At 36.0% G+C, this 17606-nt stretch overlaps 1 protein-coding gene across 1 annotated transcript in view; it reads left to right on the top strand.

Moving 5' to 3' along the window:
- Window positions 1-17606, top strand: part of LOC149070467 (cadherin-like and PC-esterase domain-containing protein 1) — a 168238-nt gene that overhangs the window by 135341 nt on the left and 15291 nt on the right. The window contains exons 18-19 of the mRNA XM_089248967.1: window positions 1577-1709; window positions 11796-11932. Of these exons, the coding sequence (XP_089105093.1) occupies window positions 1577-1709; window positions 11796-11932 (270 nt within the window). The remainder of the gene's footprint in view (window positions 1-1576; window positions 1710-11795; window positions 11933-17606) is intronic.

Below are 17606 nucleotides of genomic sequence, written 5' to 3'. Positions count from 1 at the left end.
ATATGCGCGTACGGCTAAACAATATGCTGATGTATGATATTTTCATTTGTATTTGTGTGAATGCTTTATTTTTCATTTTTAAATGACAATGAAAGAGCTTATATCTCAAAAATATGATTGCGGAGTTATGTTCTGACCAAACACCACAGATATATTCGTAGTTAATTTCATGGATATATATTTTTTGAAATAAAAATTAACATATTTATATAGCACACAAATAATATTTTTAAAAATGTAAGTAATTTGACAATAAATACGGCCAGTGCAATCCAGAAATCTTGGAGAATCTATGGCTAAATGCATACAAGGTGTCTCTGGACTCATGGGCCAAAACTTCACAGAAGGTAAAATACACATAAAGAAACATTTTTTGTATAGCAATGTGGGGTCGGAAATGAAAAGTGTTGGCGGAAAAACTCTGATGGACACCTCATTGCTAAACTTTCAGTCGCTGCGTCAACTGTTCGTGAAACACCTGGCATCTTCGAAAGGGTACGCAATCACTTGCTAAACGCTGCCAGGCCTGTATCGATGTTGGTGGTGGCACATACTGTAATTATTAATGTAAACAAAAAGCTTTTTTTCATTCTCTCGGCATTTTGTGTTTTTCCGCAAACACTTTTCATTTGCGACTCCCACATTGCTAAACAAAAAATGCTTCTTTATGTGAATTTTACCTTCCCTTTAAGTCTGCCCATGAGTTCGGGGACACCCTGTATAAAGTATGATCCATGACAAACATAGTACAACGAAATATAAGAGTTTCAAGTTTACTTTCTTTAGCCATAAAACATTGCTGGAATGCAAAAGGCATCGAAATAAACAATGGCTTTAAAAATTTCTACAGGAAATCTATCAAAGCAAAATTAATTTTTCATCATAATCTAATTTTTTTAATTTTAATACTCATTCGGTTAAGTGGGGGAAAAATTGATAGCGAATACGTTTCTTCAAAAGTATTTTTCCTCTCTTCGGAGTATTCCGATAATCAAATTCAATTGAGAAAGAAAGAAATGAGCATCTTTTAATCGCGCAATTTCGCAATCGCAGTAATTGATGTAAATTAAGCTTTGCATTTTTCTTGAGAATATATCCCTCTAAAAATTTTCTTTTAAAATTTCAATCAACTAATTGTATATCCGTTTTTAGTTCTCACTCAGTCAACGTTTTTACTGATCAACTCCAATTCTGTAACGTATTGAAAAATATCGTCGCGAGCTCATGTTTTCTCCATTTATTAATTAATTTCCAAATGTTAATCAGCTTATCATCAACACAACGTGCATATATTCTACCATATAATTATTTCTTATTCGGTTTCCCCGTGAGTATTAACACTATATTGACTTTTTTGGACGAGCTGGAGAAGAATATTTATTGTTGTTTATTTTATCGTTGATATTTTTTTATTCAGAATTCATGGAATTAAAATGCTTTAAAAATATTAAATTTATATGAATGCTTTGTGTACTTTGGTAAATTATTATATATTTGCAAATGTATATTTTGCGTCAGACAATTTGAAGCCATTCTCAGTCGATGGTGTTTATTTTGTGTCAATTCAATGAACTAGGAATGTGACATGCAGATGTTTTCGACCGAGCCATGTGGATTATATTTCGACCAACGGCACAGGGATCAAACTTGGCCACAATATATCCATTATTACAACAAGCTGCCAATATGTAACAGTGGTGATGCTCAAGGTAAGTGGCAATATCGAAATGAAAAATGATGAAATGCACACCCGCTACAGTCTAGCCCGCTTATAACGGAATCGGATATTACGGAGCATCGGTTATAATGTTTTTTTTCCGCCCCAGTGAGCTTGCAATATCACAATTGTGTTAAAAATAACGGTTATAACGAATTGCCATAATTACGAATATCGGATATAAAGAGGTTTTCGCCAAGAATTCAATTTTTATAGGAATTAGGTTCCATGAGATCAGAAATTCTCTTATAGCAACGCAGTCAAAATGTGAAGAACGACTATTCCGAGAAAAGCAACAAGTGTGTTCTGTCAGCATTATCTATGTCTGGATTGCGATCTCTAGCTGTAGACAGTGCTGGTTCTGTTCATTACTAGTGCTCGAATAAAGAGGTGTGGGCATGACCACAGTATCATTTATGTCGCGTTTTTATGTCTTGAAGTATTACGTCTGCATTGATATGGGGGGGGGGTTTGAATGATGATTATAAAGTCAGCAATCCCCCTTTGTAAAATATGAAATATTCTTAATGGCATTTTCACTGGGAATGCTTAAAACAAGAAAAACCATTCCGTGGTTACGTGAATCAACATTCGCTTCCTATGAGTCCTCTATAAACCTTCTTCAGTAGACATCTCGGACCTCTACATACCACCCCCCCCTTCCAGTTCTGTCTCATTTATGGGGGTAGGGGCAATCAGCTAAACTGTCTTGTGTCCAGTCAGTGCGTCGCTTTAAACGTTGTCACTTTATGCGTTGTCCCTGAGTGATTTGCTGGACTCCTCATCCATAAGTGGATACATGCTCTTCGAAAGGTTCACCGAGGGTGTGCATGGTGATCGGGGGAAATTGTCTACTTTCACCATGCCAAACCACATACAGTCCGATAAATGCTACCATCAGAATAGTAAAATACACAAAGATCAGCCAAACTTCATCAAAATGTTACTCTATGCAATAGAGTTGATCAGAAAAATCAATAGTAGTAGTAAAAAAAGAAATATATATATCTATATATATATATGCGATAAATACGTACAAGTATTATAATGAACACAAAAATGAAATCACTTATGTATAAATCACCAAAATGCTACATAACGCACTAATGAGAAAATAATAATAAAAAATAAATCTAACATACAAAAGAAGTAATCGAAAAACAAATGTGTTAGCCGAAATTACACAAATTGGTGCAGTGCAAGATCAGTCATGTAAATTTAACCACAATGTTACTCTATACAATAGAGTTGATCGATAATTTCAATAGCAAGATAAAAGTACAAAAATATTATGATGGATAGACAAAGATTATACTGCTCAGTAATTCAGACCATAACGCACCGTCCATGGCACGTGCAGCACGTTTTGAGGCCTGAGAAATTTTAGTCTTTGACGTGGGTTGTAATCGACCAGCTCTCTCAGATGCTCGTATTCTGAGTTCCTCATCCTTTCAAAATGATCCTCTGAGATTTGTTGGATGTAGTTGAGGATAGTTGGAATCTTCAGGCCTTTTCTAATGTCAGCTCCTCTGATGTACTTTGGTGCACGCACAAGAGTTCTCAATATTTTATTCTGTTGACTTTGCAGACGCTGCATGTTGGTTTTTGAAACATGAGCCCATACTGGGGCGGCGTAGGTCATGATAGGTCTAATGATTGATTTAAACAATATGACTTTGCTTTTAAGAGTTAGTCTTGCACTTGGAAATGTAATTCGTAACATCATTCCCACGGTTTGGGTAGCCTTAGTTCTTACGTGATTCGAGGAACGAAGGATAATGATTGGTTTAGAATACATCCCAAATATTTCACTTCCTTCACAGGTCTTATGGCTTCTCTGCCCATGTAGATTGGTGCTCTAGTGAATTTGGTTCTTCTTGTTAGCCAGATGAACTGACACTTGGCATGATTAAGCTCGACAGCAGCATCCTCACACCAGTCTTCAACCTCCTCCAGAGTCTCCTGAAGATTTTCTCTGCATTTATCAGATTTTCTGTTATTGGTGATAATAATTGCATCATCCGCAAAGAGTCCCAGTATGCCCATTTGGCATTACATTTCACAAGCATTACAGATACCACAAGCATTACATTTCAACAAATATTTATTAGAAAGCAAAGAATCATTAACAACATCAGTTTTATCGTGCAAAGTGATACCACCATTAAGAATAATTTCATTGGTTTGAGCATTACACTCTGAGAGACAATCAGTAGAGCAACCATATATAGCAGTATCATTAGTAGTAGACACACAATTTACATCCAAACATTTTTTTGTCATTCAGAGTGGCACTATTATTAGGAACATCTTCTAAAGTTCGAGCATCACACATTAAATTATAATCATTTGTGCCACAATATTTGTGAGAATTATCACCACTCGAAACACTATTTTCATCAAAAAATATTGTGACATTTAAGGTATTACCATCACTAATTACACCTTCTGATATATGAGCATTACACACTACATGACAATCCTTAGCATCACTATATTTATCGGTGTCATTAACAGAAGAAATATCATGTTTATCCAAAGAATTAGTGCCCCCCACAGAGGCACAACCGTTAATAAATACTGAGGTTTGAGCGTGACATACCAAATGGCAACCATTAGTACCACTATTTGAATTTGGAACAAAGGAAACACTATTTTCATCTAAAAAATTTTGATCTTCCTTAACACATTTTGCTTTAAGTGTAGGCCTACCTTTTTTACTAATTACTGGCACTTTACCATCTGTTTGAAAGCGACAGCTTTTTTTGAAAGCACTAGCCAGTTAATGCATACAATCAAAACCATCCAAATTATTAAAAATCGAGCTTCAATTACTAATTTACGACATATTTCACCATTCGACCTCTCTACCAGATACTCGACATACACTGAAATTACATCCAATAACTCTCTAATCACTTCACAGTCATCAACAAAACCATCATTGCCCGCATTATATTGAACTCGAATCCAGGGGAAAGAAACTTCCCGCAAAGGTTTCGAGATCTCTCCCTTTGTCATCGTGAGCATTTTCCGCAAGCCTTCGAAGCCCCAAAATTTGGGCCCTGTCAACGGGATTGCTATAGATACAGCAGAGTGGCATGACGCAGTTGAAAAAGTCGAGAACTTACCCCTGACGAGCCACATCTATGGTCAGGGCCAGGTTTTTACCCTGGGCAAGACCGTACGACCAAAACAAAGCCCGGGTAAACGTTTCGGAAACTGGGAAGACAACCGATATACGTTGAACTATCAAGACCGTTGATCCGTGTCGATACGCAAATTCCCGTAACAATTAGGCGAAAACACACGTCATTATACTGACGATTCGAAATAACACTACTTCAGAGAGCAACAACCGTTGCGACTCCACATGCCGAGCCAACATCTAATATTGTAACAGGGATTTTAACTAAACTGTGTGTAATGTTGATGAAAACATTTCTTTTTACGATCTGTTAAGCAGTAAATTATGATCATTGATGTCAGTAAGGATCATGTGTACAGTCATCAGTAATCATAATAAACAGAGACTTTTAATTTCACGATAGATATAATATCCAGAAAAGGTCTGCCAGACTCAACAAGTTCGAAAACAGCTCAGCTGGTAAAATGATTTTTAACGAACGTGACTACTACAATCTACTTCCTTGACTTCCTTGTAGAAGAGATAGATGGCGCTTTCAAAATTATGCGATAAAACCTCTAGAAGTAATAGGATTTCACCTAGGTGCTTCGGGGAGCACTGTGGTGTACGCGGCCAATGGGTCGAAGATACCTGTTATACACAATAAAAATTTAAGTATCAAAAAGTATCCATCTAATATTAAATTCTCTTCATAAGTCTTTCATTCTATATCCAACCGCATCTTAAAAATAATAAATACTGAAGATATATATCAGTGGTGGCCAACAGCTGGCCCACGGGGTGATTTTGTGCTGCCTTCGACAAGATCAAAGAACTATTATATTTTTTACATAAGTTTCCAATAGCGAAATTGTGATTAATGTAGAAAAAAAATAATTCTGATTTGACAAAATCAATTTGCATTTTCATCGCAAAAACCTCTAAATATAAAGGCCACATGATTGATTTCATAAACCGACTGTGAGAGTTAATGGAAAAATAGCAGTAGCATATTCTCTTGCGCAATCATCGGAAGTCAGTGATGACCTCGACGAACAAAATACCCCTCAAAAAAATGTTTTTCTTAATTAAGTTTTTCGATAAGAATTCAAAACTAATGTGCTGTTTTCTATACATAAAATATTCAGTTGAGTGCTTCGCTGTACAAAAAGCAAACTAGAAAAGCATTGCACGAAAGTCAGAAATCAAATTATTGTTGTTATTTTTCTTGTTTGATAAACTTTAAACTTTTTATGTGTGAAGTAACATTCTCTACTCTAGTTAGGGCGTTGAAATTCATAATTTGCTGAAAGAAAAAAAGATGAACAAGTTTTCTTGACAACTAAGAAAATGCAGTCAGCAAAACTAAATAAAAACAAAATTTCGTGAGACACATCAAAAATATTTGGCCGAGCTGCGTGTAACTAACAAAATCAGCTCGAGGACTGGAAAAAGCCCATCCAAAAAAATCTAGGGAGAAGCTTAAGTTCACCACGACGTTTGAAAAATCGGAGAGAAGATCACCAACAGCACATTTCTATTACGAAGTGCTTGAGAAACGTTTCGCAACCATGAACAAAGCAAAGTCAGTTGAAATTTTTCGAAACCCGCTAATGAGGGTCCTACTGACTTCGCTGAATCTAATGAGTTGCCGAGAAACTTCGAAAAAAATTCATGTGTCAACCCCAAAAATTTTTTCCAAATCGTTTTGCGGACTTTGGATCTCCCGACTTCGAAAAAACTCTGGAAAAATTCTAGCCAGTGAGGAGGACTTGGCCAGAATCAGCCCGGTCATCAACAAGCAGACCAAGTTCACCATCGAAATACTAACTAATACACGTGCAATAATGATGACCGGGGCCCGTCTTTCTTCCCTGAGCCGGATGATTACTCCGCGGATAGCTCCAACTCAACATATCACATGTTCGAGTTTCCTAAGCCCTGCCTGACGGATATTATGAACTGCTGCTCAAAGGAGGATAAAAAAACAGTCCTGGACAAATTCCTCAGTGAAGCCGAGAATATTCTCGTCAATTAATACGAATTTCAGCCAAGAGTTGCATTTGAACTCTAAAAACTTTATTTATCCCAAAAATGTTTTTTCCCAGTATTTTTGTAACTCTAGCAATTTATAATTTCCCGATTTTGACAATATTTCTCACACACGTACATTCAAATACATACTGACGTACATTCAAATACATACTGACGTACATTCAAATACATACTGACGTACATTCAAATACATACTGACGTACATTCAAATACATACTGACGTACATTCAAATACATACTGACGTACATTCAAATACATACATTAAATACACCTTCTTTCGCTGTTAACTATTCGGTGTGTAATCCCACCATCAGTCCTGTGGGCTGGGCATATTTTCAGTTTATAATTTACGAAGTTAGTTCATTAAGAATAATTCATTCAGTTAATAACTCATAATTCATTCTAGTTCAGTTTATAATTGGTATTTAATTAAATGAAGAGCTTAAAAACCGTCAAAATGTTTGCGGCCTCCTTTGCCATAGGAAGCAATCAGCAGGATGAGGCGCTTGTATACCGAAGTTCTCTCCCCTTGTGCATGCGGCTTATATACGGGAGTTTTGTTCCCGTTGCGGCCCGCGACACTGCGTCTGACTATTATTCTGGCCTTCGAACAGAGATAAGTTGGCCACCCTTGATATATACAATCACATCTCTACACATCTATTTGAATAATGAAATCTTCAGTCTCTCAGCAAATAATGTTTTATAACCTTAATAACAATATCATACAAAGGTTCTCACAATTCTATAAACCTTCACATATTTATCCAAACTCCTTTTGTCTCCCCGTTGTAACAACAATTGTATCTGATAGAGAATTCATACAAAAGCTTCATCAATAAATAAATAATATTCTTCCGAAATAATTTCTGCTTGTAAATATTTTCCAATAAATGAAAGTTACAAACATTACCATCATTTGCATTTCTCCGGCTCAGCAATTACGGAACGGAGAAAAGAGCTTTTGTTCCTCTTTTTTCCCCTTTTTCCACACACAATAAAAAACAACATTTGTATTTTTCCTCTGCATTCACTTTGAAACAATAGATTGAAATATTTCCGTCGTTATTTCGTGTAATTTACGGAAAAACACCGATTTTTTTTTTCTACTTGTCTTTTTTGCTTAGTTTCTTCGCGCCATTTTCGTCAATGTTTCGTTTTCTCCCCTTAGGGAGAGAATAAATAACTCGATTCAATTTCAATACAATTTCCAAAGATTCGATTCTTTCGGCACTTTTTCCTTTCTCTTTCAACGGAATAAGTGCCTTGTTTTCCGGATCTCTTTTATCAAAGGGGGGGAAAACAAAACGTACAGCAGCAAGTTACGAATACCCGTCGTATACGTTAGTAATTCGACAGGAGACGAGAATGTCTTAAGACACGTTATAAGAGAACAAAACACGAATGTTTTCTCCGAAATTAGCTCCTCGGTTGCTGTTATTTTTATTCCGAGTCGCTTTATTACACAAACTACAAAACGCGATACAAACGCGTGTGCTTTCGCATTTATTTTATATGTATACGCAAACATTTTTGATCAATTTTGTAAAAGATTTAGCGATTCACGCTGATGAAAACAACTCGGAAACGTTTATTTTCCTCTTCGAATTTAAGATAATACAAACATTTTCATGCATAGAAGAATATTAAATGAACAAATTCGGAACAAAACATGGATTTCCGAATCGAACGCGGAATGGAGGAAGAGAGTAAATAAACATATCCGTAGAGAGAGAGAGATGTAACGTTATTCGATTTCGATGCTTCGGAAACTTTTCATGAACCTAGTTTGTATTCTGTTTTCTCCCGGTTATGTGTCCGTGTTATGAAATCGCATGAGTTCGGATGAATATTGAGAAAGTATCGTGCATTGTTGTAGAGATCTGCGAATAAATTCTGCGAAAATTATAAAAATTCTGTGTGGATTTTTCTCTGTCCGTCCGATAACTGTGTTTACTGTATCTTAACGTTGTATAGGGGAACCCTTTTTTTTCCCTAAAAGTAGGGAGTTTCTTGTACATGGATAGTATTATAGATATTAGCAAATTACTCAGTTCCTCGGAACCCAAATCTTCATAACTAGCAACACTGGAAAGCCACGCGTTCGTCAAGCAATGGTTCACATCACTCATCAAAAGTGATGAGGAGTTTAATGGTTTCTACGACGTGAATAAAACATACATATATATTTATATATTATATATATCTTAAAACAAAAAATATCTTTAATGAAAACTTTCCCTAATTTTTAACCCAAAAAAACCAGAGGAATTTCTTATACACATTAAATTACGGTATTTAAGTGTTACAAGAATTTTATTTAAAAACAGAGCATTATGTTAATGGGCCGTGACCTGTGAAATTTATAGTTTAAAAGCATGATTTGTCCAAAACATAGAGAGTGAATTAGCCAGTAAAAATACTGATAGTGCTCTATTAACCCTTTAGGCGATTTTAAAAATTTTCCTGATCTGCATTATAATTACCACGTTGGAAATCACCAAACCTTCTAGATATTACCATCTATTTTCAAGAAGAATTTTTTTTTTTACGATTGCGAGCCGATAAATGCTTTCGCCCCATCAAACACAGAATAATAATAAAAATAAACAAGTAAGAGGGAAAAAAACGATCGTTTTCAGTTATTTATGCTGTACGAATGATCCTACTTAGAAAGGAAAAGAAAAACACAGTCTCTATCCCCTTCTGTTATCAGACTTTGAACAAAAGCTGACTCCGCTCACTGGCAGTTTATTGGCAGAAGGGGGGGGGGAGAAAATATGTAATCAGGAGAAGAAAACTTTGAACCGTATGTAGGCTCGGGGTTGCCGTTTTGAGAGAGTTTTAAGAACCCGAGATAACTCGGCATTGCCGTTGTAACGATTAAAGTCGCTTTCTCAAAGCTGCTTGTGCAAAAATATTTTTTTACGATTTTTCTGTACATAGTGCTTAAGCTAAGGTGCCTATAAAAGAGAAAAGAGAGCGGACTCGTTGTCTTCCATCTTTAACAAAAACTGAAATCCGTGAAAAAATTTGAAAAAAAAAAAATTCCTATGGATTTTTCTCTCTCATCTGATGAATATTTATTTGTGACAAAAATTTATAATACCAAGTTAATGGATTTTAAAAAATTATAGTTCATAAACATAATTTCGAAAAAATTGGGTCTAAATTGATATTAAAAACGCTGGTAAACGTCTATTTCTAAATTATTTAGTATTACGTTCTCAAAGCTGTTGGTATAAATTTATTTACTCACCTTTTTGAGATTTGTATGGTGACTTTCCTACACAGTTGTTTAGGCTAAGACGCCTGTATAAGCGAGTGGATTCATCGTCCTCTATATTTGAACAAAAAAAAAAACTGATTTTATGATCCAAGAGAAGTCTAATCGTTGAAAAACGAGCAGGATACAGAACGAGGATTGGTCATAGCGAAGACACTAATATTACACCTTTGATTAAATATGGCGGATCAATCAGCCCAAGATTTCAAGGAGCTATGTGACGCGAGCGATAACGTCACTCTTCCACTCACGAACACGATCCGTTTCGTACACACACACACAACAAATTATTCGTAACTCAGAAGAAAAATAAGAAATATACCAGAACCTACTCGCAACTCGAAATGATTAAATTCGGATTCTTTTGATGTCTCCACCCGACATCAACGTAATTGAATAAAAATTTATCAAAATAAAATAAATTGTGTTTTATGACAGCGCAGCCAATTAGGAGCTGGCACTGTGACGTCAAAAAAACTTGCGCTTGAGTGTGAAATATACTCTACTCTCATGTAGCCAGGTGCGGTGCGGCGTCACGGGGAGTGGGGAAAAATAACAAACTGTCTTTTTCCAACACAAACCGTCCAAATTAACCCTCCCCCCTTATTTACTTACACGGCCAAACCTCTATTGACATCTCCCCACTACCACCACAATCCATCTGCCTCTCGGGTCTTTTCACGCTTCTTCCGAAAGCCCAGGCTGCGGTCTCCGGCCCTTAAGTGCCTCTGAGCGCACGTGAAATTTTTCTCCCTGCTTACTGGGTCAGTTATCCATTTTTTAGTCAAATGGCTTGTACGTTACATCGACTTGATAGCTGTCTTCATAGGGAGAACGACACGATTGATTTGATACTTGCGAGCACGGGGACCACTACTATTAATCTTTGCTAATTTTTCCCACACAACCCTGCCTCTTTTAAGGTAACGGAAGAAAGTTGCTTTGCATCAGTCCGGGGTTGTGAGAGGTTTTATTTATCTATCTAACTTTTGATTAGAAATTTGTTTCCCTGTCTCTCCTGATGCCAAAAGAAAAAAATCAATGTTTCTAAGTGCAATATTCGCTGACATATTTGAATTGAAAATCGGGGAAAATTATGAAAGAACAGCAAAATTAACGGGAAACGATTTTCCCCCTATTTATGCTGTCCTTTCTCAACTTTGTACGTTGCATCGAGCTGATGGCTGTCTTCGTGGGGAGAACGACGCGAGTGATTCGATACTCGCGAGCACGGGGCAAGGAGAGCCACCAATATAAATCTTTGCTGACTTTTCCTACACCCCTCTGCCTCTTTTAAGGTAACGGAAGTAAGGTGCTTTGCATCAGTCCGGGGTTGTGAACGGTTCCATCTACCCGCTGTTGCGTCACTATAGATGTTTCACTTCAAAAAATCAGATGCAAAATTAGAACGTTATAATTTTCAAATAAATTGTTATTGAAAAAATTAAGATAATAATAAGAAGATTGGTCACAGGGAAACTGGCAGGGCTCTTGCCAGTCGTCTCATATAACATGGACCAAGTTGCCGTACGAGAGTTTTGCCAATCGTTCCATATACGGGAATGCAAAAATTTACTGATTATTTTGAAATGTAAAATTATTCTTTCAGGGCGTTGGTTGATTCCTTGCGGAGTGTGTAGTGACAGCAAGTCCTGTTTCTGGAAGCAAGCCGTGTGGCACCCGTTCTCTTGTAAATACGGGCACTTGGAAACTAAGAATCTGCAGCAGTGCTTGAGCGGAAAAAAGGTAATAGTATATTTTTACAATGGAAACTAATTTCGATTTGTCATTGGGATGGTATCCTGCAGACCAGGGGTCTTCAACCTTTCAGACATTGCTGGCCAAATATAACTTTCCAAGAAGCCCAAGGGCCCCCAAGTGATTATTAAACAGGGTTCCCCAAATTATTGAACACTTTCATTTCTGAATTTATTTCTTTCATTAAATTTGAATTTCTATGTTCAAAAAAACGTAATTTCATTGATTAATTAAGTAGCGAATTAATTATTTTTAATTAATTATTTCTCTTAATAAATCTGAAACACGCCTGATAATTCTGTGAAATTATTTTTCATTAATTTTAAATTTCCATTAATTATGAAATTATTTTTTCCGAAAATTCCTAGTATTTTTCATGAATTATTACTTTTAGCAATTCTGTAATTGCTCTTAACAATTCTGAAAATTACGATTGAAACAATTCCGAAAATTGACCAGACCAGACCAGAATTGAACGTTTCCGTCGCTGCCCAGCCTTTCCAGGCTGCCTGGCGACTTACAGATCACCAGGGGTGGTATGAGAAGGAAAAAGACAAGTTTGTGCATGTGTGTAAGGTATGTAGTGTATGTGTGTGTGTAGAGAATGAATGAGCCAGGAGAGTATTGTTTACAAATCTTCGCGAAATGAATGCTCATCGAGATAAAACACAACACAATCGAAGAACAACGGGGAAATGTCTTAAGGGAAGTAGCTGATGATATGCTACCCAAAAACCCCAACATTATAAATATTTGCATAATCGAGAGACACTAACCAGAGATGTTTGAGGTACTGTTGAACCGTCATCAGTCATATAACCATAATCAAGAACGTCAAAGAAAAAGTTATAATGAAGACATGACACATACCATCTCTGTATTGTAATAACATCAGTTTCAACACGACACGAACCCAATGCACCATTTTATGCAAGCGCAAATTATGAATAAATGAGAAAAATTATTAATTGCGAAAAAAACAACAACATATAAGTGCCTCTGAATTGCGATCACAGCATCCGCAATATCAAACAAAACTGACATTAGATTGATAAATTGTTTTGAAAAAAAAAAAAAATCAAAATCATGAAAATGTTCTGCAAATTACATCAATTCGTCACCCAATCCACGCTCAGCAAGTCCATTGGCCTAGAGTGTACTGTGGGTATTCTAGGGTCATAATAGACAATTTCTCTAAGATGCGGGTGTTCAGAAGATCGTAGCCTGTCAAAATGAGCATTGGCAAGCTCCTTGATATAGTCCAAGATTAGTGGTAAGTCAAGATCTTTACGGATGTTTTTTCCTCTCACATATAAGGGGGCTCTGGTAAACTGACGAAGAATGATGTTCTGCTGTGTCTGTAAACGTTTCACAATTCCGAAAATTGGTTTCCAACAAATTTTATAAGACTTTATTTTATTTTTACAAATATTCAACAAATATTGAGGGCAGCAGCAAAAAAAGCTCAAAAGGCCATGGGTTGAAGACCCCTGCTATACTTATAAAGTACAGGTTTTTATTGCCAAACATGGGGATTAGTTTTAACGTTTCTCATACATTCTTGCCAGCCTATTTCCTCTCATAACGAAGATTTTAGAGTGATACCATTGAAGAGATTTATAGTCATGATCATATTGCATTTCATTTTAATTGTTAATTGTTAATAATACAAAAAGAAATAAGATGAGCAAAAAAAATTTTAACACATTTTGAACATCACAAAAAATGTCTAGCATCTGACATAGAAAAATTTAGTCTGCAACAAAATAATTATTAAAGTGTTGAGTTTCTTTTTTTTTTCAATGAAGGATGAAAAAAAAGTTGAAAATTTCACTCACAGATGACGCTGCATCACACAAAAAATGCGATGCAACCAGTGCTTAATTAATGTGTTACGATTTTCCGTTGTATAAAACTGCCACATTTCAATATGAGCACCCTTTTACCCGGTTAGATGTAATCGGAGCTAGAAAGGGTGCACATACAGAAATGCGGTTCCTTTAAGTAACGCAAATAGTAATAAACATAAATTATGCACTGTTTGTATTGCATTTTATGTCTTCTTTAAGCGAAAAATTTCAAACTTTTTATTATTCATAAAAAAAAAAAATCTGACGCTTTTGTTGCGAACCTATATAGGTATCAAACACAGTGAAACTCAGTTTTACACGCTCTTGCAATTCGTGACCGATTAGCATAATTTTTTGACTGGCTACTTGAATAACATATCTGAGAAATTTCCAAAAAATTGGACATTAATTTAGCTTGTTTTTCCTCCGTAACTAATGTATGTTTCTAATTAATTAATTTTTTGGTAAATTAATTTAATGAAAGTAATTAAAATTTCGGGAAACCTCATACACACAGCATGTGAAAATAAAAATTCGGAGAAACATTATTTTTTTTTTAAATTCTGTTCATCGTCATGAAGAAAGAAAATTCCTGATGAAGAACCATCACAAAATCTCAGAAAGTTTCATTTTTAAAAAATCATAAGAAATGAAATTTCATCGTTGACAAATTTTTAAAAATAATGTGTCACTCATTAGACCATTTAATTTCCAGAAATGTTTGTTTCATACAAAAAATGTATTGACCTCTTTACGATCACGGAACGTAATATTACTCCCAAACACAAGTGGAATAAATTCAAACATTCCTCTCTCTTCACCATCGCGAAGCTTTATGGTAACCCTTGCTTTTGCTTCCCTTCCACTTCTGATTCTTTTCCCACACATCATATAATGTATCTTTCATTATTTTATGTGTGGGGGAGCAAAGGAGAATACGTAGGAAAAGCGTGAAAAAAGCACTAAAAAAATTATCTATCTTATCGATTATACGTTTCTTCTTATATATTTTTTTCTTTTCTTTTTCTTTTTCTGTGTTTTTCTAACATGCGGTTAGGACAAGGTTACCATATTTATCGCCAATTCGTCAAACAGAAACAATCGAAATTTCTTGCGAAAATCTACGTAAAGTAAAATTACTTGAAAAAAAATTAAACAATTCGTTCCGCAAACTCAACGTCAGTCAAAATTGAATCATATTGTTTTGTTATGATATGAAAACAATAGATTTGTCAATGGCATTATGTCTTGAGGAAAATGGATTTAAAATTCTTTGATTTCCATATCAGAGCGACCGCACTATAGAGGGTTTATTTAAAAACGGGTGCAAAAACCTCCGGGGTTCTATCCAGCCCGCAGAAGGTGTTCCAGTAGCAAATATCAGCAGTAAATGCTTGCTATATTTACTTATAAAATAACGGGAAATTGGATCCATAAGAGACCTCGCCAATTGTCTCCAAAAACTTGTCAAAGGTAAAGGTGCTAATCATAGCCAAAATCAATTGTCAAGTAAAGTTGGCAACAATCACTAAAATTACTCGAAAATCGCCAATGGCGGGAAATACGGGGCTAATGCAAGTCGCAATATATTGAAATGTAATTGACCGGAAAAAAATTATATGTTTTTGAAAAATATGTGAGATGAATACATTTATGACTGTAATTAATTATAATAATTTGAGTCATAATTATACCATCATACAATTTATAGGCCCCGCGGGGACATCAAGTCCAATTTTTTCAACAACTTTTTAATTTAATGATTTGAGTGTTTTAAGCTATTTTCTGAAACTGATCCACGGGCCATGGAAAAAAAGGCTCCGAGAGCCACATGTGTCTCGTGCTTTGAAGACAAAAGATATATGTTCTAAATTTTTCATTACAACATCGCATAATGATACCATACAATATATTAATGCGTGACATCAAGGGATGGTTTTGCATCTTTACAGTTCCATAGAATAAAATCATCAAAATAGAAAGACGTTGATTTTTCGTGGTCGATGATACTCTTTCATGGTTTCAAAAAATTCTGTAAATATTTGTATAGTATTTAATCAAAAGTCAAGATTGTATACCAAAGATCAACATCGTCTCAAGAAAAAAAAGCCCTGGAAAGAAAACTAGAAAATCTTTCTAATCAACCCATTTCCAGTTTCAAAAGAAGCGAGACAAGATAGGGAAGATCTAAACGAATAACATTCCGATGTGGAGCCTTAATTAATTAATTGATTCGATTATAAATGGATGGTAGCTGCGTGAGGTTTGCCATTAACTTTTCAATTAGTCTGATTACCTTTTTCATACATTTCCGAAAAGTCCACTTCAGGAAAGTTTCTCGAATTAATTCAATATCCAGATCTACGGAATGAACTATGTATACTGATTTTTTTTAGAACAAACTTGTAACATTGCAGAAATTAATTTAGTGCTACGTACTACGTATTAGTGCTACATATAGCTGAGAGCAATTTACTTAAACTTGCATTTTCTGTAAAAAATATCCATCCAACTGAATTTTTGCCAACTCTGCACCTGTTGTTGATAGTCGACTGGTGGTTCCAAGACCAAGCAATCTTCGGGTGTGATCTGGAAAATATTCATTGATACATATTGATTATATTCGATTGGAATGCGAGAATTTTAATTCAAGTTCACCATAAATGTGGCCCTGTAGAAAGTCCGGTGGCACCTGTTACGAATGGACCTGACAACAGTTGCGTATTTATAGGTCTTAGCGCGGGCTATACATGACTAAATTTGGAGGGGTGGCAGATTTGAGGAATGAGCGGCCGAGAATTTTAGTAGAATGAAAGATGGGAAGCACAAAACCATAAATCCACCTCTGCCTAGAGAGTGAGTGACCAGATCAGCGAGTAACCGAGAGATTTTGCAAGCACGTTAGTGAACGAAAGAGTGGCTTAAAGCGTATGCAAGCTTGTGATTGACCATAACAGTATAGAAGAATGTAATGAGCAAAATAATTACCTAGAGGGTGTGTGATCATGGGAGCGACCAAAAGAGTGACGTAGATGCAAGGCAACAGAAGTAAATGACCAAAACAGTGGCAAAGAGAGTGTGCAACCATGTGAATATCCGAAACAGCGTGGAAGGAATGTGATTGACAAAAAAGAGTGACCTAAAGAGTGTGAGAAAGAGTATCAAAAAAGTACGCAAGCATGTGAGTGACCAAAAGAGTGACAGCATGTGAGTGACCAAAAGAGTGACAGCATGTGAGTGACCAAAAGAGTGACAGCATGTGAGTGACCAAACCAGTACGCAAGCATGAGAGTGACCAAACCAGTACGCAAGCATGAGAGTGACCAAAAGAGTAACTTAAAGGCACATGTGTATTTACAAGAGTGGAGGCAAAGCAGGCTATTGCCCATGGCGGCGACTTTGAATAATGAGTGGTCGAGAAAATTAGACTATGATGGGAAAAGGGCAGCAAAATTCGTGTAGCCCACAGGCGGCTAAACCGTGAAAACCCCTCGGCCTCACAATAGACGTAAACTGCTATTTCCCGCCAATATCTTGGGCAAACGATGGGGATGAATCTTTCTTACACATCTCAGGATACGATACTTTTTTGAGAAATAGATCTGATAGGAAAGGGGGTGGAGGTCACTCTTCACTAAGTACTACATCATTTACTGACTCATTCACCCGGTTAGTCCACGCTCACTTACTGGCTCCCTGACTGGTGTCAAACTGTTGTCAGTGAACTTTCCTGCGCTGAATGAATCTTCCGTAAACAGAAAAATCATACTAGGGTTTATTTTTAGTTAGGTCTTATTTTCAGGGAAACGCGG

Source organism: Pholcus phalangioides, unplaced genomic scaffold (genome assembly GCF_987345545.1).
Source record: "Pholcus phalangioides strain wild (caught in Gottingen) unplaced genomic scaffold, Ppha-v1.0 ptg000021l_1, whole genome shotgun sequence".
Taxonomy (NCBI): Eukaryota; Metazoa; Arthropoda; class Arachnida; order Araneae; family Pholcidae; genus Pholcus; species Pholcus phalangioides.
The sequence above is the reverse complement of the archived record's forward strand: the minus strand, read 5'-3'. Positions and strand labels throughout refer to the sequence as shown.